Source organism: Rhamphochromis longiceps, linkage group LG23, assembly GCF_057381845.1.
Source record: "Rhamphochromis longiceps isolate RC_006_pf linkage group LG23, R_longiceps_female_GT1.1, whole genome shotgun sequence".
NCBI lineage: Eukaryota > Metazoa > Chordata > Actinopteri > Cichliformes > Cichlidae > Rhamphochromis > Rhamphochromis longiceps.
In genome coordinates, this window is record NC_140578.1 from 9,619,001 (window position 1) to 9,641,419 (window position 22,419).

Below are 22,419 nucleotides of genomic sequence, written 5' to 3' on the forward strand. Positions count from 1 at the left end.
ATCTCAACTGGGCCTGACCAGCAAAACCACTCCAGAAGAAATTTTCCCCACTAAATTTATCTTTCAGTGTTTAAAAGAAACCAAAAAATTAAACTTCAACGAAGAAATTTCACAAACAATCCTTTATAAAGCAAGTGATGAAGCCCCTGAAATGTGCAACCTCATTTACAGAGTGGAGCTATGAGGCAAAAAACCTAAACTGTAAAATATTTCTTTTTTTACTTGGGACTTTGCTTAGTTTTAAATATATTTTAAATGCAAAACAAATACATTAAAAGTAGTAGCTTTGGTGGAAGACACTGGTACAACCCAACATACAAAGAGTTAAGACCAGGCTAAGAGCCTGTCTCATGAGGGCAGCTATGAGTACCTGCCAGCCTGCCTCTGCTGAAGGATGTTTTAAGGTGCCGACAAGGACGAAGAGAGGACCAGACCCAATGACTCACTCACCACAGGAGCCCTCCATGGTGTCAAGGTTTGAGTGACAGAGCCGAAGCTATTACCACCTAAAGATGGTCAAAGATACTGAGAGAATAGGAGACACAGCTGCAGGTAGCAGATAGTCAATCCTTTCACTGGCCCACATACCTTGAAAACCTTGAAAGGTTTGTCTTCTAGATAGATCTTGGTGACAGAAGGCTCTTTTTTAGTGATGTTTGGCTTAAGCCGAACTAAACATCCAGTGAGTGACCTTTCATAGACGTGCTGAACAGAAAGGGCTGCTTTTGATTTGTAACATAAGAAAAAAAAACATGAGCTTCATAGTGAAAATGAACACACGAAGTACCAAATGCTTTCTATCTCAGTTGTTTTTTTTATTATTGGAAATAAAAAAATTAAAATTGGATTAATTTATTTTTGTATTTAGTTTTTGTATTTCAAGCAATAGTCATGATGTAGACCAGTCTCACATTATACCCCTACACCGAAAGGCCAAATACACAATAAGGCAGGGGTGTCAAGCATGTGGTGCAGGAGCCAGAACCAGGCCGCCAAAGTGTCTTTCTTTCATCATGCTACTCTGTGCTGGACCCACCTGAGATTCAATTGGCCTGAATGTAGCAAATGGCTCAAATAATGTATATTTAACAGGTTTTAAGATAAAGTGTTTAATCTGTGTTTACTTGTGTTGTGTCTGTGTTGTTTGGTGTCCAAAAAGCTTATAATTAACTACATCTAAATGTGATAAAACGAACAGGTTACATAGTGGTACAGATTTAGATCCCTTTATTATTAACGGCAAACTTTTACAGCTGAAAAACCAGTTGTTCAAAAATCTGTCATTTCTCTTAACCTCTAGCTCGTCATCGGCCAATCTCTCCACCAGCTGGGAGCAAACAAACCTGCGCAGAGTGTCCGACCAGTTCAGCTCTCACGGCAGCATGGACAGCCTAGAGCATGTGTCACACCCATACGCCGCTGGTCAGCTCTCACACGCCAAATCAAACAACAGCATGGAGCAACTCGGAGGAGGGAAAAGGGACTCGGCCTACAGCTCTTTCTCCACCAGCTCCAGCACGCCGGACTACACCCTCTCAAAAAGCAATGCTGCTTCAACAGAGAACATGGTCTACAAAGTCGGGCAGTGGGAGGGGGGAGGAAAGCACAACAGCAGTGGCAGAAATGGCCACAGCCTGGCTGCAGAGGGAGTCAGACAGGATGACAGGCTCACGTATTTTCAGATGCCAGGCGTCAGCTCAGGCTGCGATGGTCCACAGACCGAGGAACCGGCTGGTTCCCACCATTCAACTTCAAGTAGAACCAGCTTTGGGCCTGTTTGGAACGTCCCCGAGAAAAAGAAAACTGCTTCTTCTTCTCCTCCGCCTCCACCACCACCCACACGCAGTGATAGTTTTGCTGCTACTAAAGTCCATGAAAGAGGGCTGATGATTGCTCACCCCGAAGGAATCGATTCCCACCTGCAATCCAGAGCTTCATGTGAAAATCGCTGTCACAACATTTCCCTGAAGAACGACCATGACAGTTTTTACTTTCAGTCTGAAAAATCCCATCAGGACCAGTTCACTTCAAACAAACGGTATTCCCACTCCAGTGACGTTCGGCAGCCCACCCATGTTAACCAACCTTACCATCAAAGACACCACAGCGAGAAAACCACTTTTCATCCTCAGCCTTGGGCTACTTCTGCACCAAAGCCAAAGAACGTAGGTGGGTACTATTACAGCATGCAGGAGGTATCTGCTAACGGTTCAACACAACACACTGGCCAGAGCCAGAGAAAGAACTTAAGTTCCTCTACAGGCCCTGACCAAAACACAGAGAGCAGCGGGCACAGCCGTTACTACTGTGTGACTACATGCCAGCCCACACAGCCGAACCCTGTGTCTTTGTCAGGAATACCAGAGGACAGGGGCTGTGCGACATATCTGCCACAGACTGGAAATGAGCGAACCTCTCACAGTCCGCTGACGGTTGCTAAAGTGAAGTATCATCTGCCCCAACAGCAGCAGCACTCACACACTAAAGACACCAATGGGTACAGCAAGCACCAAGTCACTAGTGTACATGAAAACCCGGCACTTAAAACGGGCTCAGAAGATTGGGGAGGCCAGAGAGGGCACAATACACAGACAGAAGAATCTCGGCACAGCAGTCAGTCTGAACAGCGCCGGCTTCTACCACTGCAGCACAGAGAACTGCCCCAAGAAGTCAAGCACGACAGCCAAAAGAGCAACATCATCTCCCCCCAGGCCAACCCCATGCTCCACTCACTGTCTTTGGATGTCGCAGGGCAAGATGATAGAGGAAGAGGCGGTGCAGTTTCTGACGAGTCCACTGAAGCTAAGCAGTTAAAGCGCGAAGACCGCTTTGCCACCACACTGAGAAACGAAATCCAGATGAGAAGAGCAAAGCTGCAGAAAAGTAAAAGTGCGGCTGTCCTCCCCTGGGTTGAGGGTCAGGCTAAAGAAGATCAGGACATCCGGAAGTCCACCGAAAGTACAACTCCAACCTCCTCCTCCAGCTCCTACAAGGACCACCTGAAGGAAGTGCAAGAGAGGGTGCTCAAGGCTACATCTTTCAGGAGGAGAGACCTGGAGCTAGTTTTACCAGAGCACTCTAATGCTGAGGCTTTACCTAACTACCCATCCTCGGCACATGCGCGCAAAGATGTCACGCCTCTGCCAGCTGTCACACAGTCAGCAACGAGCCATTCAGGAGGTCAGGTGACTCGCACTGGTGGTCGAAAGCATTTTCCTTCAGAAAAGAAAGTTAAGTCTTTCTCTGAACCAGACAAAATTCACAAAGTGGGGACGAAAGAGGGTGTCGCTCCAAGTGATAATACAAGCTCCTCATTAGACCAGCAGAAACTCTTTGAAGACGGTAAGAAACCAGGTCTACCTCACCACATGCCCCTTGAGAGCCATATCAAGCGCCAAAGTCGAGAAGCCGCCTCTGTTGGTGCAACAGAAAATGCAATGAAAGGAATCAAAGGTAGAGATTACGCTGAGGAGGCCTTCAGAGTTTCTACACAAAAGCAGTCCATCCAAGACCAGCAAAGACTGGGCACGTTTGCCGAGTATGAGGCCAGCTGGAATACACAGAAGAAACCTTCAGAGAAAAGGGTCTCTGGACGGTACAAGTCAGCTGATAACATACTCGATCCAGGAACCGAGGAGAGAGCCAGAACCACCTGTTCCCATGAGAGGTTCAGATCGTCTCCATCTACAGAAGTCTACGAACAGGTGAGGCATGAAATCTCACGAGGTCCATGATCTCAGAGTAACTTTTGTTAAGATAGAATTATCAATGCACGAAAAATTTTTCGTCATTTTGAAGTCCCTGGTGTGTCAAACCCTCTTGGTGGCCTTTACATCTCATTAAGAGCAAAAGTGCTGACTGAAGGTACAGCGACAAAAGAGAAGCCAAGTCAAATATTAATCCATGTTTATTCTTAGTGGCACACCCTCAACTTAAGCAAGAGAAAGGGGCAACCCTTTCACTGGTGAGAAACCAGGAAGCAGCATCATGAGTTGGTTTGAATAATTATCGAAAGAAAAAGTTAAGCCTCTGGGATACCTGGGAGCCTGTCTGCCGTGGATGTTTGTGCGTAAATGCATTTGTTCGACTTTATTTACAGAAGATTCCAGTTCCTGCAAAGAAGTCAGAGGCAGAGTATTCAGAGCCGGAGAGTAAACCTGCTGAACCACTCAGCTCTGACACATGGTGAGTAAATCCAAAGACGTTATGAAAGAGCGATATCATGGCACTGGATGAATCCTGAATTAAAAGCTGTGTGAGAATTAGGCAACAGCAAAAGTGGTGATAAAGTAGCAACTTCCTGTCGGTGAAAAGGCTTGTTAGAGGTCTTGTTTTGGGTCAAAGGCTGCAATGCATGAATAGTTTTTAATCAGATTTGGCTGTTGATTCTACAACACTGATATTATATGTTTTGTGTTTTTATTTAGATTTTAATGATTTAATTGTTTTCAATTCATTGTTGGTTTCCAGAGTGGGTTTGCTAGTTTCTGTTTGGTCTTTATCGTTTTAATGATGTTTAGTTTTGGTTTACTTTTTTATTATAATCTGGGGAGTTTATTTTTCTGGGGCTGATTTAAGTTGAGAGCAGGTAGTGCAAACACTCGACTCTCAGTCATATAGACCTCCCAGTATCAGGAATGGTCTCCTCTAAGGCCTCCTGAGATTGTCTTGTGTTGACAGATTAGCCCAAACCCATAATATCTTAAGCTAAAGCAGTTATTGTTTAATATTTTTGGTATTTTAGAAGTTTTTTAGTAAGTTAGTTTTTTGGGTTATACTGGGGTACACAACTAATACAGTTAATACAGTTAAAACACAGTGATTATCATTTGTGAAATACTCAGTCACTATTTCCATCTCCCTGAACACACATTTTTTTAATGTAGTGAAATAACCACACTTAGACGATATAGGCATGCAGGAGTTGTGAAATATTCCCATACTCACACCAAGACTAAATTACACTTTGTGTTATTTTAATGTGTTAGCGCTGCGACAGGTTGCTGACCTGTCCAGGGTGTACCTGCCTCTTGCCCAGTGGTAGCTGTGGTAGGCTCTGCGACCCTAAATTGGATAAGCAGATCAGAGTGAATGGGTGGATGGTGTTATTTTAAATGCGTTACTAATTTTCAAAAAGCTGTATAATGACTGTTTATGCAGATTTTGTGTATCAGTGATCTTTAAAATCATTATTCTAGATAATAAGGCTGCTCAAATAAGGGTCTCGGGGCATTTCAACATGGCTACCAAATGGCAAAACATGCTTCTATAAAGATTTTGGTAAAATGTCATGAAAATATGCCAGCTATGGCATTGGGCTGGTGTTATCTCCACTATACAGCACCAGCAGAACAATTGGTGTTCTTACATGTATTTGCATCAATGCTTATCTCACAGGCTAATGTTGTAAAATTATTATCTTCAGTGAACAATTTAACATTGAATACTTGTTTTGCTCTTGCCGCACCATCTTCGTGTTATTATGCTCATGAGCGTTATCAGTAAAAGAGGGCACAGAGCTTTTGGGGGAACACTGAAGTCTTTATAATCTGTTAACAGTGGCGCTGTCTGGGCGCAGCTGTAACAACATAAGCCGTCTCTCTGGCTGACTATTGTCTCGTTTAGTGGAGGCTTAGCGGTGTAGGCGAGGCATCTGAAAGTGTCCGTGACGGCAATAAAGCATTTCTTCAGCCCTGCATGGGAATATATGAGGGCCCGGAGTGCAGGGGGCCAGCTCGAAGGCATGACATTATCATCGATAAGATCTGCCAGTCTGCATAACTGGTTTTTTTGTCAGTTCCAGCTGTGTGATTCTGAGAATGCAGGACTGTTTGGTGCAACACAAATATCCAGACTGGGATATCTCAGCTATTACAGCTACTGAATTCCACCATGAAATTAATTTGTGCGATTTAAGTACATAATGAACAAAATAAATAACTTGAGCAATCATATTTATGTCCTTTTTCTCTAACTAATCACCTCTGAGTGTGACAGGGACCAGGGGACTGATTTAAGTTATGTATATAGTTAATAAATATATAGACACAAATTTCTCCATTGTAAGTAAGTGTGGAAATATTATGTGTCATACAGTATGTTTATATTTAAGCTTCATAATCCTGCGAAGCTGTCTGTCGATGTCTGTCTGTGTGTTTGCTAAAACGGATTAATGACTGATTAATCTCGCTCCTTGGTGACTGTTTGTGTTGCTGGTGACAGCTGACGAGTTCTCCTTTGATGACTCTGATATATTGTGTAAAATGCTCAAATGTAGCGTCACCTGTTCCACCTGTCCTTCTCTATCAGCAAATCCACTGCTTTGATTGTTTCGTGTTTTTCCACTAGCTACATCCGGCCCGTCGCGTCCTTCCTCAATTGTATGGATGGTAAAACTAAAATATTGTAGTTTAGCTTTAATTATTATAGAAGCTCAAGATGGGATCATTTTAAAAAGGTCAGTCAGTAGTTTTGAAAGGTTTCTCTGATTATTATGATTCAGTTTTGAGCCATGTATGGTGACGTGGGGAGGGTGACTTCATGCTTTGTAACCAGTTATTCAGGAGTCTTTTGTCACTACCTAAACTCTCATGGGGGTGTCGAGTATCCGATGTTGAGCAACCTCTCACGTTTCCATAACAACCACGGATCAGAGGGTGGTATTGTCATTGATAGTCTGCGAGATGACTTAAGTGATCCGTGCTCCACCCAGTTATTGTTACTGATACAAGTGTAAAGAGACACCAACAGGTGCCTTCTGTCACAGAGAGCCGCCAGACACTCACTTTTTCTTCAGTTCAGTGGAAATGACGAGATTAAAGCGTCACATTGGGTGAGTTATTTAATACGTATTTGTCTGTTTTAGCCCTAAAGTGACCAAGCTAAAGTAGCAGATGTCATTTATTACACTTTGTAAAGGAATATATCATTTTTAATGGGTCCGTTTATGTTTTCTTTATCTATGGCAGATACTCTAAATTATAAAGAATAATACCTTTTAAAACTTATGGTACGCATGAGCAGGGTTTTTCCTGCTCTTTGGTGGGTGTCTCTATATGTAAACATAATTAAGTCAAGCCAGAGACTCTGTGTTACCTTTATTTAGAAGTTTATGTATTTCTACTGATATTTGGATGTTTCTTTTACCCCCATTTTTAAAACATAAATAAATAATAATAATAATGGTGAGATGTGATAGACTTTTACTCAGTCTTTCACACTAAAATGTTACCTTTTTAAAACCTTTTTAAAAAAGTAAATGCTTCAAAATAACTGCCCTGAGACATTAAAATGGCTGTGGGGTGGTGGCACTTGATTATGATTATTTACAGTTTGTCAAAGATGACAACTAAAAAAAAAACTCATTAAAAACTAAAATAAATGACTGTGAAGAATTTAAATAAATGCACCTTTAGGTCATTAGATCAAAATTTCACCAAAGCAACAAAAATAAAAAATAATTAAAAATATAAAATAAGTGGAAGACAAAAGCGACTGTTTCATGAACATTGATAATCATACCTCAGTTTTACATATTTTTATTTTTATTTTTTTACCAGCGTACCACGTTCTCACACTTTGCCCGGTGGAAGCAGTTGTTCATCATGCAACTTGTTGCAGCTTGTATGGGTTCATATTGGGATGTTTGAGTTACGGCGTCTGCCTGTCCACCTGGAGTGGCATTTTATCTTACAATGGCAGATTAAAGCTGCATGGTAAATGAATCAGTGTTGTCTGAATGCTCCACATTAAGGTTGTATTGGAGCATGTATGGAAATGTAATCTGTGTGCAGGAAACCACACTATTACAGCTAGATGTTTGCATGCTTTAATCATGTCTGCGTGATGAAGGCATTCAGACATGATTAAATCAGGTTGACAGTGGAAAGCATGTATGGCGATGCTCTCGGTGTGCTGCTGCTAAAACGTCAACCACTCAGTTCTCTGCTTGGGGCTGGTCCCTCTCATCTCTCTACACACGTGTAAAAAAAATAAAATAAAAAAATCGTAATCTGTACCAAAAGCTTTTAAATGGAGCCGAAACCTTCAATTTAGTTTTATGTAGCACAAGTTCACAACAACCGTCACCTAAAGCAGCCTCACCGAACGGTCTTTAAGAAACCCGAAGAAGTCCAGTCACTTTCTTTCCAAGCTCCCATGACCTGGATCACCGAGAACCAACATTGCTCTTGAAGTTGGACTGAAGTTAATTGGTTGCCGGGTTGTCGCTGTGTATGATCTGGCTGTTCTGTTCACTCACCCATACTTTGTGTCAGTATGTCAGTGCAGTGGCTGCTGAAAACCTTGCTAAATGTTCTGTGGTGCAAATATAACCATGGAAAACCAAAGAGGCAGTCTGTCTTCTGGTAAAATTACATATTAAGTTTATTTTTTGAGCAACCTGGCAGAGGAAAACAGACCAACGGACATCAACTGTTAAGTGACTACATTATACTTTATTATTCCTGTGATAAAAAATAATTTTGCAGAGGCAGATGGGGGGAATCCCCACGCCTCTTCATGCCTCTCCATGCAGCCTTGCAAATCGCACCCAGTATATAATGGCTCTGTTAATGACCTGTTTTCTCTGCACTGCAGAGTCGAATCATACTTAATGATAAACACCTACAAGTTTAAATCTGTTTATAATCACCTTCAGCTCTCTGAAGACCTCCACACATCACGTTCTCCTCCTCCACTGTTTCCACTCCAAGGAGTTAAAACTCCAAATATGAATGAGGCGGGGGGAAAAAAGTGCTCTTCTGCTTCTAGAGGATTATTTATTCCTCTTTGCAGGCTTTGTGGGAACTGAAATATTCCTCCTCAGGCTGCCAGCTGAACAGTTACCCGCAGAAAGAGGGAGAGACGTGTGTCTTGTCGTGCTGGTGTAATGATAGTGGCTGCTGGAGAACAAGGCCCCTGCCACAGCGTATTATTTGATTGAGCTGCTGATGATAGCCCACGCTGCCTGGCTGTGTAATTAAAAGCTTTCCTTTGTGTTCCTCAGGTTCCCTGACAGAGCTCCAGGTGATTGTAAAGTGAGAGACAAGCCTGCAGAGTTTGAACATTACTCAGCGCCACCCCCTCCTCCCATGACGGGAGCAGACCCCGACTGCAGACACAGAGCTGCTGCTGCCACCCTCAGCCACAGACCCACATCTATTTCTCTCGACCTCACAGAGACTGCCCCCCCTCAGCCTGAGGACCACAGTCACACAGACCCGCACTCTGGACTCTGGAGAAAGCCCCCTGCACTAGAGAACCCTCTGCCTCCACCCAGATGCCCAGAGGTCGACTCCCACGAGTCCTCTGCCGGTTCCCAGAGTGAAGGCTTAAACCTCTCTGATCATAACTCCGCCTTCAACCACACCCACGCTGTTAAAGGAGACTCTGAGCAGGGCAAAGGACAAGGGGCAGGACATCATCTCTCAGCCTCTCCCTCTGCGTCCTCCTACAGACCTTCAGGGCTGGCCAGCATGGAGGGGCACCGCTCACCATCTCCTCAGTTTTCCCCACAGAGACTCAGCGACAGGCCTCCGGTCTCTCTTCAGGATGAATTCTCAAACAGGTAACGTTTGGGTTTTTTTTTTTTCCCCACACATTTCAAAGCTGCACAACATTCTGAACAGCTACTGTAACTCCTCCGCTCATCGCGTCTTTATGCTTCAAGTACAAAGGGGCTCATTGAGAGTCGCTGCCTCTGTAGAGTCAACATGTGAGTGCTATCAAGGCACAGTAAATTAGAGGGATTCTCTGTAGTTCAATTCAGGGCACAAGCAGTTCTGAGATTATTCTGCTCAAAATGTAAACGCCTCCATTTCTTAAGCCCCAAACATGAAACTGTTTGTTCATTTTCTTGATTCGGACCTAATTGATATCATCTGTAGCAAACGTATGACTGTACAGTACCACAGAAAGTGGTGGGAGGAGTCCAGAGGTCTCGGATATCTGAGCACACTGGGCATGGAAAAAATCTCCTCTGCCATCATGCAATGAAACTTTAAATCAGCTCATGGCTGAGAGAACCACAACAGGACGTTTTCTTCTTGTCTAAGTGGAAATTTTCTTCTCTCTCTCTTTTGCAGGATGGAGCATGTGATAGAAAACCAAAGCTCTGCAGTGAGGAAAGTGCCCATCAGGATTGTGCACTCGGGAGGAAATGCAGAGAAGGAAAATACACCGTTTTTGCAGCACAGCAGCCCCCCTGCCATTGAAGCCGAGGGGCACGCCGTGACTCGGCTCGGCAGCCTCGGAGCTGCAGGTCAGGACTCTGTCTTCTGCGTCTTCACCAGGCAGAAGGAGCCCGATGGGGTCCCACACCCTCAAAAGCAACAGATGCCCCAGAGAGACACATACATGACCACTATAGGAGATCACCTCCAACCGCCGCCACCCACAGACGTGTCCAGCAGCAATAAATTGGCGACAAACACAGGAGTGTCCAAGGCAGAGGATCAGAAAAGAGAGGAGCTGGCCAGGGACATCATGGGGAAGGATAAGTCACTAGCAGATATTCTGGATCAGAGCAAGATGAAGACCACAATGGACTTGATGGAGGGCATCTTCCCTCAAGGGGAGCAGCTGGTGGAAGAAGCTCACCAGCGCAGGAAGGTGCAGCCGAAGCAGACAAACTCCCGGCCCGCTGAGGAAAGGTGAGCATCGAGGTCATCCATAGGTGCTACTCGTGTATGCTGTCACCAGGGGGCAGTGTCAGAAGAATGAGGAAGAACCGGGCTGTTGGTTCTTTAGCCTCGTTCCACTGCAGATAAGACGGCAGAAATGATTCAATCATAATGGAGTGGAACTGACCACTACCAACAGCGTCTGTGAACTTTTAATTTTTTAATTTATTTTTTTATTTTTAATTTGGTGAACTTGTCTTTCACTTTCATTGGCTGAGAAGCTGTCTTGAACAATCAACTTTCAGGCCTTTCAGTGCATCTCTGACACAGTTTTGTTTTTGGTGTCACTTCATGTCGCACTGGTAGCGTTTTAGGAGCTTTAAGCCTGTACTGGATTTTTTTTTTTTTTTTAATCTGAAAAAACACCTCTTGTATCCAACTTCCTGTCCTCCTTGTCTTCTCTGCACTGCTTCATGTGTTTGTAAAAGTAAATTATTGATGATTATAGAGTCTGCGTGCAGGCAGAATGCTGATTGGTTGAAAAGTTGGCTTGAACAGGAAAAGGAGTGGCAGCTGTATTAACTACAAAAGGGAAGAAGGATGGAAAAAATCCTCTTGTGTGATAAAACCAGCAGGAGAAGCTCAGACGGCAGATGATGGTCTTTTAATTTAAAGCTATAACAGAGCAGTGGCTGTTACTGAATGTGTTACTGTAGAATTTGCATAACCAAGCAAATCACAGTGCTTCATCTTTAGTTTTGTGATGCTTGGAAATGTGATTTGAAGCTCTGAGCAGCACAATGAAATTTTTCAGGCTTCGGTTCGAGTTGCCCAGTGTTAAAGTCATTGGCTGTAGAGATGTCTGGAAAAGAAATGATTTTTTTTTCTTTCATGATTACAGCTTTAATAACCTCACTCTGCTCCGTGTTAGTGTGCAAAAAAGGTTTCATTTTTCCCATACTTACAGACTTAACTGCAAATCTGATGCAGGGGTGAACTGTCCCTTTAAATGTTTGTATTCCCCTCGCTACAAAACTGCTCCTGTAATCAATTTTAACTTTTACTTACAAGCAAGCACCCACATGAAAAAGCGCTGACTCCCATCATCTTTGCAGTTGTGAAGCTGCTTTTATGGCATATTTAAACTTGTGACCTGTTACCTGTTTAACACACCTTGTTCAAACTGATGAGTGTGTCTGCATATACTTGTTAGTCATGAGGTGAAACTTCCTGGAAAATGCTCTTTTCATGCTTTTCTGCATTTCTGAGTTTCTTACTGAATTTATTTCAGGGAAAAGGAGGACAACGTGGCAGCAGCTACCTCGATGGTGACCAGCTCTGCATATTACAGCACATCTGCTCCCAAAGCTGAGCTCCTTATTAAGATGAAGGGCATGCAGGACCAGGAGGAGGAGGACTCTGAAGATGAGCTGGACAATGATTTGGCCAATAAGAAGGTACCAGAAACCAGTGTTTGCTTGTTAAAAAGCTTTACCCTTCGCACTGTTTTGGACTAATCTCTCAGCTTCATCTTTTTCTGCAGCAAGAGCTGATCGACAGCCTCAGCAAGAAGCTCCAGGTGCTCCGGGAGGCCCGGGAGAGTCTTCAGGAGGACATCCTGGACAACAACGCTCTGGGAGAAGAGGTGGAAGCCCAGGTCCAGCAGGTCTGCAAACCCAACGAGCTGGACAAGTTCAAGATGTTTGTGGGGGACCTGGATAAAGTGGTGAGCCTTCTGCTGTCCCTGTCGGGGCGCCTGGCCAGAGTGGAGAACGCCCTCAACAGTCTGGAGGAGGATGCTACGCCAGAGGAGAGGGTGAGCAAACCTTCAGGAATTACTTTAGATAAAGTTCCACTTCAGGCACAAACAAGTGGTGGAAAATGAATAAAAGAAGCTCAGTGTGAGTGTTCAGCTGGAAAAGGTCAGTTAGTCTATTTCATGAAGCCACGCTAAACTTGACCTGCTTGCTAAGAAAATTTTGCGAGTTACATGCGATTGAAGTACAAAAGAATTTACCATATGCACTTTTTCAGATTTCCTCCAGTAATAAAGCATTCAGGGTACCAGTGCTCATTTCCGTTCCTCTGCATCAGGGATGTCAAACATCACGGTCTGCATCCAGCCCACTTTAATCAGTGATATGTCCTCTCTGCCGGTACAGTAGTTAAACTACACATTTAATCCCTGAGTTTTCTTATATATAAAAAAAGAAGTGCAATTTTAACAGAAATCTGTCAATATAACTCTTTGGGCTTAATTTTAAAGAATTAAATGTTTATGACTTAATTACTTTGGTGTAGTATTAATGGCCGTGGAGGAGGTCTTTATCAGTAACTGCAGGAAAAAGTACAAAACTTCTGAAAATGGAGTTAAAATCCAAAATCTCTGTTCTCTGTCACATTTCCCAAAGCCATCCAGTGGGCGGGACGGAAGTCTTTGCTGGGCTGATTCTGGCCTCAGCGCCTTATGTTTGGCACCTGCTTACATCAGAGTTGAAGATAAAACGCTGAACAAAAGCACGATTTTGGCTTTGCATTGTTGTTACTTGGAGTGGGTGTAATTGATTTGGTTTTGGTGTTTAATATTGTTTTTCAGCCCTGAAAATTTTGTGTCTGACTCCATTTTATTCATATTAATTTATGAAAGCTAGAAAAGGTAGAATTTTTTTAAAGCTGTCCTTTTTTAAATATTTTTTTTATGTACTTTGAGGGCTTGTAAATCTATTAAAACTATTTTTTTAATCATTATATGAATGGAAAGTTTTGCATGGCTTCATAAAATGTTTCAGTTATTGTATTGAGTAAGTCAGATTTGACTAATACTATATGTATAAATAAATAGGCAGTACTTCAGAGGCTCACACAGGATGCAGCGTGTGCTGGGCTCACGTGAGGACAGAGGACAAAGGAAAGTAGCTCTATCCTGAACCCTTTGTTCTCATTACATCAGGAGCTTTAAGGCATCTGTGGAGCTACTGGAAGGAAGATCTAACAAGTTGAAGCTTTTCTTTGATGGAAATTTATTTAGATGTATCGATACCAAGTGAATAATTTGATATGGGATAGTTAATATACATCCTTTCACACTCTCTCTTTCTTCTTCATCAGCGTACGCTGATTGAGAAGAGGAAGCTGCTGATCCGACAGCACGAGGACGCAAAGGAGCTGAAGGAGAACCTGGACCGCAGAGAGGGTGTGGTTTACGAGATCCTGGCGAGCTACCTGCAGGAGGACAGCCTCGCGGACTACGAGCACTTTGTGAAGATGAAGTCGGCGCTCATTATCGAGCAGCGCAAGCTCGAGGATAAAATCAAGCTGGGCGAGGAGCAGCTGAAGTGTCTGATGGACAGCCTGCCCATAGAGCAGCGGCTGGCCCTCTGAGGAGGACAGACACTGCTGGGTCTGAGAGTCACGTGGTTTCGGCTGCACATGAGCCCTGTGGCCAGCAGATGGCGGCATAGTTAAGAAAATCTGCACATAAACAGCCTATTTGGTGCATTTTCCTGACTTTGTGAGCATGTGTGTACATCACAACCACAAAAAACTCCACAAAACTTTCTTTTTGTAAAGATGGTGGTATTTTTTTTGGGGGGGGGGGGCAACCAACCACTAATGCCCTTTTATGATATTTTTGCTTTGTTTCTTATGATTTATTTTTATTTTTTTTTTAGTAATTTATTATAGCCTTTTGAATCTGGAGGAGACAGTATTTTATCTTCAACCGATTTAGCTGATGCGTGCTACACACTGAGCATTTAAGAGTATTTATCAAGTATAAATGTCACGAGATCTGTCAAATCTGGCTAAATATGTCAGTAAATTCATCATTCTTTACCTTTTACACTCAAACTAGTGGCCTTTTTTTTTTTTTTTTTTTTAAATAAAATATTCGTGCCCCTGCTTTCCTCACTGAAGAAACATTTCCTCGAGATGAAGATGCACGCACCTGCAGAGAGAGGAGAGTGTTTAACATCACTAAACAGAAGCAGCACTTGACGTCCAGGCTTGATTGGTCACATTTGAAGTGCGCCGAGAACCACTGCACACACTCTTCAGTCCACTTCTGCAGGTCGCATTATTCAGAGCGCTTTTTAGATTTATTCACAGGCAGAAAAGTGTAAAAATCCACAGGATGATGTCACCATGTACATGTTGACCAGGTGTTTCTGTTTCGTCTTCTCACGTCACCGCGGTTTTGTTTTTCATGGTGCAGAAGTTGAATCTCAACACTAAAAGATGTTCAGATTGATGATTATGCAAACAGATATGGATAAAGAGGTTCTTTTTTTCTTTCTTTTTTTTTTACCTTGACCTTCAAATTTCAGACTCTATGGATTAAATCTGTCTCCCAGATACTGGAGAACTTTTTTTTTTTTCCCCTGCACATTTCAGTTTGTTACAGTTTCACACACTTCGTGCACTTCTACATCCTAAATGTCTTAAAAACGTTATCAGCTGTGCTCCTTTCTGTCAAATAAACGAGTCTGCTGTAGAGTCTGACTGAGGTCTTCTTCTCTCTGGTGTCATTCATTAACTCCACCACACCTTCCTCTCTCTACTGATAAACACTCTTACATAGCAGGGAGCGTATTTAACAGCCCGTTCACGTAACCAAAGCTAATCACACTTCATCGGAAGGATTCGATCTTTATTAATAAGGTGAGACGCATCTAGGTGAGTCAAATAATTAAATATTATTAGGAGTGGTTTAAAGATTTGAATGAATAATCATTAACTACAGCAGTGCTGGCACAGACGGTATGTACGGCTACAATAAAACGAGCTCTTTCCTCGTTTCTACTGTAGCTTTGTTCCTAGTTTCACAATAACTGGCAGAACTCTGTTTTTGAAACATCGGAAGGTAATGTCTTTCTCCTTAACGTACTGAATCTGAAGATGTTAAACCGATCGTATCTTAGCAGAACTTAGTCGAATTAGTGACCTAAAGTGCAGATGTGTGGCTTTTAGTGCTGTCTGTTATTCTTAAATATTAATAACCTGAATATTTGTTAACGTGTGCTTAATGCCTGTGCTTTATTTATAGCTGCTTTATTATAAAAGTCAATCAATGTCCACGCTGTTAACGTAAGAAAACAAAGACTACCTTTAAGAACGTGTGCAGTAGTTCAGGGTGAGCGGAGTGAATAAAAAGCGAAACTACTAACTAATATAATAACATGTAATGCTACATTATCTTATACATATAAAACATTTTTTTAATGTTTTGCTGTCTATTCAAAGGGAACGTTTGCATAGTTATCAACATATCTCCAGCAACAGGTTAAATATTCTAATACACTGACTTCAGTCACTGATTAGTTTCTGTTCTCTGTATTTGGCATGAGAAGATGTTTCTGCTGTAGCCAAAGTTAGGACACGCTCACATTAATATGAGATAAACTAAATTATAATTTGGGAGTTAAGAGAATAAAAAATAGTAATAACAAGCTGGAATTAACTGAAGGTTTAATGGGAACGGAAAGCTTTTCACATAAGTGGAAAAACATTCGATAAACAGAAAGGGTTTAAATTATGAATATAAAAGTTAAAAGTAGTTGGGGGGTTTTATTTATACCAAATGAGACTGTAAATATGTGTTCTATCTCTCATGTAGTCTTGTTCTTGTTGACCTGGACCTGAGTGCAAAATTTAATTTTATATCCTGTTCAAATGACAATAAAAATCCTACAAAAATATCATTAGCAGTTGAAATGTTTCAGGCTTGACAAAATCATGGATAAAAGGTAGAAGCTGTGAGTTAACAGTTGATATTTTTATCTGAGAGCATAGATTAAAAGATCAAATCGATGCCTGATAATATGGACGAACAGGTTAGATAAATGTTTATTACGGTTTTTCTCAAAAGTTTGAACACATTTCCAGAACCTGTGGCTCAGTTTCACACAGCTCTAAACATATGATCCTGGTCAAAAACTCCTCAAGTATCTTGCAAAATAAAATGCAGCAGTTTTCACCTACAGCGTGTATGTATAACGAGAAACACTACATAGAAAATCAACGCACAGATACAAAAAGTTCACAGCAATATTTAGAAATGGTTCTTTATTTGTCAAAGTGTTCACCTGAATTTTTTTTTTTTTTAAAGACACAAACTGCAGTGAAAAGGAAACTTCGCACTCCATAAATGTTAAAGAGGTAAGTATTTTTCAGTTGCATTGAATAGATAGAATAAACTGTAGGAAACTAAACAGCAGAAAGCAGAAGAGAAAGAACCATTTTAACATAAACCAGTGACACACTCCGGGGCCTGATCAACCCTGGCAGGGCCTCCTTGGATGAGGGTGTCTAGTGATAATGGCCGAAACACCCGATGAATCCAAGGTCCACTACTGACGATGTGTCCCAAATTTTAATATGATCATTTAGATCAGATCTCTAATCCCTAAACCTAACCAAGGAAAAATGGCAGATTAGCCTGGGTAAAAGAATGAAAGTTGAGGCACACAACGATGTTTGCCGCTGGTAAAGTTTCTGGGCTGCTTTTCCTCATAACAGCCATCCCCCAAGGTTTTCTCCGTTAAAGCAATGCATTGTCAGGGATTGTAACATCTAGTCCTTTACTGAATCAGTTGGACAAGCAATGAGTTAAAATATTTTTTTGAGTGTTCAATAAACATAATAAAGAGCGACACTTGAAGTAGTCATTAAAAGTAATGGAAAAATGAGTAACTTCATAAATTATTAGCCTTAAAAAAACGAATCAACGTATGGTTAGCTAAATGTAATCACTAAAAAAATGATGAGATGAACCTGGTTCAGGTCTAGTTTAAAATGAGTTCTTTTATATGGTGCTAATTCTGCTGCATCAGCAAACCACTTTGCAACCCAGCTTCTAGCTTTCATATCATACCACTGTCTTCATGTACCACCAAGTTTAAATGACTGCAGATGGAAATAATATGCTGCCTTAAATGTGGTGACCAAACCCTTTAAAGGTTCCCTCAGAGCTCTTTTCAAATCAAAATACCCTTTATGAATATTTAAGAATAATGCCGTAGTCTTAACTTGTACATGAGAAGCGCACAGGTCATCTTACCACGGCCCTGTGTGTGTTGTTGTTTGCAGCAGGAGTGATGGCTCCAGCGATCGGTCGCTCTGAGAATTAGTGGTCAGACTGGACAACAATGCTTTACCTCACTCACACGGCTCACTGGCAGTTCCTGGGCCTGATAGTCGGATTCCTGGCATGGATCCTCACCATGACCACCGCCGGCCTCAACGAGTGGCGTCTCTGGCGAGTAGGCAATGCGTCCATCATCAGCTCGAGCGAGGCCTGGGTTGGTATTTGGAGGACGTGTTTCTACAGTCATGTCCTTCCCGATATGGAGAACTGTCGAAGCATCAGCATATCGGACAGCTTTCTTCCCGTGGAGATCCCTGTGGCTCAGGTGCTGATGATGCTCGCGGCCATCTTTGGCCTTGCCGGGAACATCTGTGCTGCAGTGGCGGTGAGGATGGCCTACTTCTCTGTTGAAGATCGCAGGAGCATCAGGCTAGTCTTCCTGCTGGCAGGGGCGCTGTATTTGCTCACAGGGATGTCCTCCTTGGTGCCACTGGCGTGGAACATGAACTCTGTGCTGAAAAACAGCACCATAGACTTTCCTCCTGAGTTCCAAATCCCTGCTCCTCCTGTCAGCCAGCGAGTTGGCTCAGCCATTGGAGTGGGCCTCTGCGCCTCCATTGCGACACTCTTAAGTGGCCTGCTTTTCCTTTGCTACAGGTACGCTTGGCGGGCCGTGAGCACAGCGGGCCCTGGCGACCAGCTCAATGGCCCCTGGACAGTGACAACACTGCCACGCAAGTCTGAACTGGTAAATAGAGCAGGCATGGATAACGCTGCCTTTCACAGTGAATAAAACTCAACAGAATAAAATCTATGAAGGGAGACTGACTTTAGGGCTTTTTGTTTTGTTTTGTATTTTTTAAAAAGAGGCTAGGTTTGATACTAGAACTAAAAAAAAAGACTGACTTGCCATATCTCAACCAGAAAACCAAAACAAAGAGCTAAAAGATGCTAAAATTCCTTGTGAACATACAAGGGATATTGATCAATTGTACTTTTATCATAAAAACAATGATTTCATTGTACTGAAAATAAAAGCCAGTGACTATTTACCCTATAGTTTCTATTTTAGGTTTATGTGACTGATTGAAGTTCAGGGATGGCTGCTTATCTACAAAAGTAATAATAAACTTTATCTCTGTTACTGAGGAGTGGTGTGTATGTGTGTGAGTGTGTTAGTGGCCTCAGCTTTTATGTAAGAACTGTTACGATCAGTGTTATTGCCACACAAGCCCGTGGGAGGCGACATAACATTTCAAGGTGTGGCTTCTTAGGAGTCCTGCGTGAGGAGGGGTGAGAGTCGGCCAGGTTGACCCGCACACGTGACCTGGGTAGGAGGCTGACGAGAGCAGGCATGTGAGCGTGAAGAGGGGGCTGCTTCATTGGGGTGATTGTTACCATGGAAGGCACTCATACACACACTGGCCCTGTGGCTGGCTCTACCTCTCTGGAGGCGGCTAGCTGATGGAGAACAAAAAGCCCTCTTCAGACAAGCACAGCACTCAGAAACGCAAGGCTCAGAAGTGGATGACCAGTAGAGCTGCTTTAAATACTGCAGAAAACTACTATTTGAATTAGGTGTAACCAAATTTTATTATTAAAAAAAAAACAAAAAACAGGCCTGTAAAAAGTAGTAAATAATTATTTGTCTAAAATGTTCGTCTGTCTCCACAAACCCTACCTACCTATCTCACTTGTGCTGTACATATCCTTTAGCAGATAAAGCTGTTGTGCTTTGTTCTCTATCTTTATCATTTACGGTGTTTTATGGAGGAAAACTGATAAGAAGACTGATTGCAAATGTGTCATATCAAAGTCTGTAGAATTAAACCCAAAGGTAACCGCAGCTGGATAACATCTCACCCCATAATATGAGATTTTACTTGCAGAAGATCTGGAATAAAACTCTAGATGAGCAATTATATCTTAAAGCCGCTGTATTTTCCTGAAGAATTGCCACAATACCCAGTGGCAATGTTCAGTAATCAAGACCAAAATCGTTTTATTACTCTGTGCCTGTTCACGTGTCGCCAGCGGTGGAAAAAACGTTGTCTCAAAGTATTGATTAGCGACTGAAATTGATAGCTAAAAGCCTTTAGCTATCACAATTACATTTGTTTTTTTTATATTATTACCAATTAAAACTCTTACCAATGAATTAAAAGTTGAAATACGAAGCTAAAAATGCAGATAAAATGTTGTTAGCTAAAAGGATAGATTAGCAGTTGAAATTGTTAGCTTAAAAAAAAAAGCTATTAAACTGTAGTTATAAGCAATTGATGATTTAAAATATGAATAACTTAAAAAAATAAATGAAAGAAAGGCTAAACGTAATACTTAATAGTAAACATCTAGTATATAGCATTTTTCTCAAAGCCCACGCTAAGGTTCCGGTATTTACAGAAGGAGATTTCAGGTACCATGGATGTGCTTTTCCTTTTTTTACTTTAACTACACTTGGTAGTGATTCCTGTGCAATTTTGTATTTTGCTGATATTTATGATATTAATGAACTGATATTCTTTATATTTAACTGTGATAAAATATAATTATTGCTATTTCACAGTTGCTGCTTCAACACTTTACCAGTAAAATCGAAACATCAGGTGCAGAAGATAGTTAAATGGTTTTGTAAATGGTTAAAATAGAAAATCTTGCTCAAGAGTGACTCATGTATTGCAAAACTTTAGTTTCCATCATCTAACATTGAAACAGAAACTTGGATGATCTTTATCTCCATCTGAACTACCAGAATGGGTCATGATTTGGGTCATGTTTGCTTATCAACCCATCTACACAGGTTTGTTTATTTGCAGTCGGATGCATTTAGAGTAAATTATTCACGACTACAAGACATATAATTTTCCTTGACGTTTCAGTGGCATTTACAGTAAACAAAGCAAAAAGAAAATATCTGCAGCTATTTTTATGCCTCCCTGATGCCCACACATAGGGAGACTATGTGGCATCGGAGGACAGGATTGTCCCTCTCAGTGGGCCTCAGAACCACCTCTTCAGGAGCAAAGTCTGGCATGTCATTGGCACCTCAGGTAACATATGCTCCTGTGACAACTTCATTATCTCTCATTAGCTTCATTCTATAAGAACTAACTCCACAGACATGCACCAACCATGGAGGTTTATAAATCCTCATCCTCCCATGCAATAACACATTATGTCAATGTACTTTGAGCGTATGTAAATGACACAGACAGTTATGGATGGCAGAGCGCGGTGGCACCCTCTGACCTCAGCAAATTTGTGTAATTATGTCAGCTTGTGCTACATTCTTCACAGTACACAGTGCCCATTAATGCGTTCATTAAACACAGCTTAGCTCAGCGAGTGACCAGGAAATCTTGTGGAATTAGACTCAAGCTGTGTTTCCACCGCCGCAGACACACCTGACAAACCAACGGACAGGTTTTTAGTCCCATTTGGTCGCCTGAGAGTCACAGACGAGCAGGGGGGGCTGATGAGGGATTGAGGAAAAGAGCAGCCATGTTTCTACCTCTGACATAACTGGAGTCAAACCTGCTCATGGCTTCAGAAAACATTTTAACAAATACAGGAAATTTACCTTTTTTAATAAAAAAAAAGAGCCATTTTTCACCAGGATTGCAATGAAATTCTTTATGTGAATCATCTCAGTGTGCAACTCAAGAATAGTTTGTGCTTTAAGAGTTATTCTGTATGTTTACAGACTAATAATTGACAATTACAGCATTTAAAAAGCTCAAGAGTCCTGCTAAACAGGCTTGAAATTATATTTTTCTTGTAAGAGAAAAAATTTGAAACCACTCCAGAGTAATGGATAAAAAGGCCTTTTATAAAACATTTCTTTATAAAATAGATTTATTCTTGCTGATCACAGCAGATCGTCTTATAATGTCTGATTGTGCAGGTGAGTCATGTAAAAGGGCTGAAACAAGGCGTAAATGTCACCATCGTATGTTGTCTCGGTGGTTTACATCATTGCTGTAAAGCGGTCCGACGTGCAGATCTACAGGTGATTGTGTTGTGATTTCAGTCTCTACACAGGTAAATCATCTGTTAAACGTACTCTGTGCGCTTCCTGTAATTTACACCTGTGCCCATCACCTGGTACCGCCGCTGCAGCACAGGCTGAGGCTCCACCTGAGAGCACGAGGACGAGGTGATCAAGATCAGGCCGGCAACTATGAGGAGAAATCCTGCTGCCCAGCCGCAGTACAAAGCGTCTCCAAACTCCCACCGAGGCACCACGTCAGGCACTTTGTCATCAAAGAAATGCATCACTGCTATATGTGCCATATAGGACACGGGAATCAGACACAGAACCCCAGAAACCATCCCGAGCACCCCTCCCGTGATGATTAAAATCCTCTTGGTTTGTTGACCGCTGTCCTCTTTACAGCTGTGGACCAAGTCAAGTCCAGGTATTCCCACGAGAATTCCCAGCATGCCCACAGCGAGGGCAGCACACATGAGGATGCGGGCCAGCTTGAGGTCTGTGGAAAGGCCCAGCAGGCTGTCATAAGCCCTACACTCCATCCCTCCAACGTCCTGGACCACGCAGGTCTCCCACAGGCCCAGCTCGTAGCTCTCCACAGGCAGCAGCGCAGTGCTCATGGTCAGCCACTGCGGTAAGATAGTGGTGGTTAAAGCGCACAGCCATGCTCCAACGTAGACCAGCATCCCCAGCAGCTCCAAAGCGCAGGCGCACGTGTCCAT

The 22,419-nt window shown here is 42.3% G+C and overlaps 3 protein-coding genes across 12 annotated transcripts in view; 2 read left to right on the plus strand and 1 right to left on the minus strand.

Annotated features, from left to right (window-relative positions):
• Positions 1-14,927, plus strand: part of shroom2a (shroom family member 2a) — a 44,473-nt gene extending 29,546 nt beyond the window's left edge. For 9 of the 10 annotated variants that reach the window (XM_085397393.1, XM_085397392.1, XM_085397396.1 and 6 more), the window contains 7 exons: positions 1,301-3,704; positions 4,100-4,185; positions 9,008-9,568; positions 10,086-10,652; positions 11,914-12,079; positions 12,166-12,438; positions 13,731-14,927. In XM_085397393.1, the coding sequence (XP_085253519.1) occupies positions 1,301-3,704; positions 4,100-4,185; positions 9,008-9,568; positions 10,086-10,652; positions 11,914-12,079; positions 12,166-12,438; positions 13,731-14,003 (4,330 nt within the window). In that variant the 3' untranslated portion in view covers positions 14,004-14,927. The remainder of the gene's footprint in view (positions 1-1,300; positions 3,705-4,099; positions 4,186-9,007; positions 9,569-10,085; positions 10,653-11,913; positions 12,080-12,165; positions 12,439-13,730) is intronic. The other variant, XM_085397395.1, reaches the window with a different exon arrangement.
• Positions 14,928-16,551: 1,624 nt separating this feature from the next.
• cldn34a (claudin 34a) lies at positions 16,552-18,806 on the plus strand. The gene has a single exon (XM_085398733.1). The coding sequence runs from the start codon at positions 17,768-17,770 to the stop codon at positions 18,497-18,499; it is 732 nt and encodes a 243-aa protein (XP_085254859.1). The 5' UTR covers positions 16,552-17,767; the 3' UTR covers positions 18,500-18,806.
• Positions 18,807-21,759: 2,953 nt separating this feature from the next.
• cldn33b (claudin 33b) lies at positions 21,760-22,419 on the minus strand. Its single transcript, XM_085399157.1, has one exon. It carries the CDS (start codon positions 22,417-22,419, stop codon positions 21,760-21,762), a length of 660 nt encoding a protein of 219 aa, XP_085255283.1.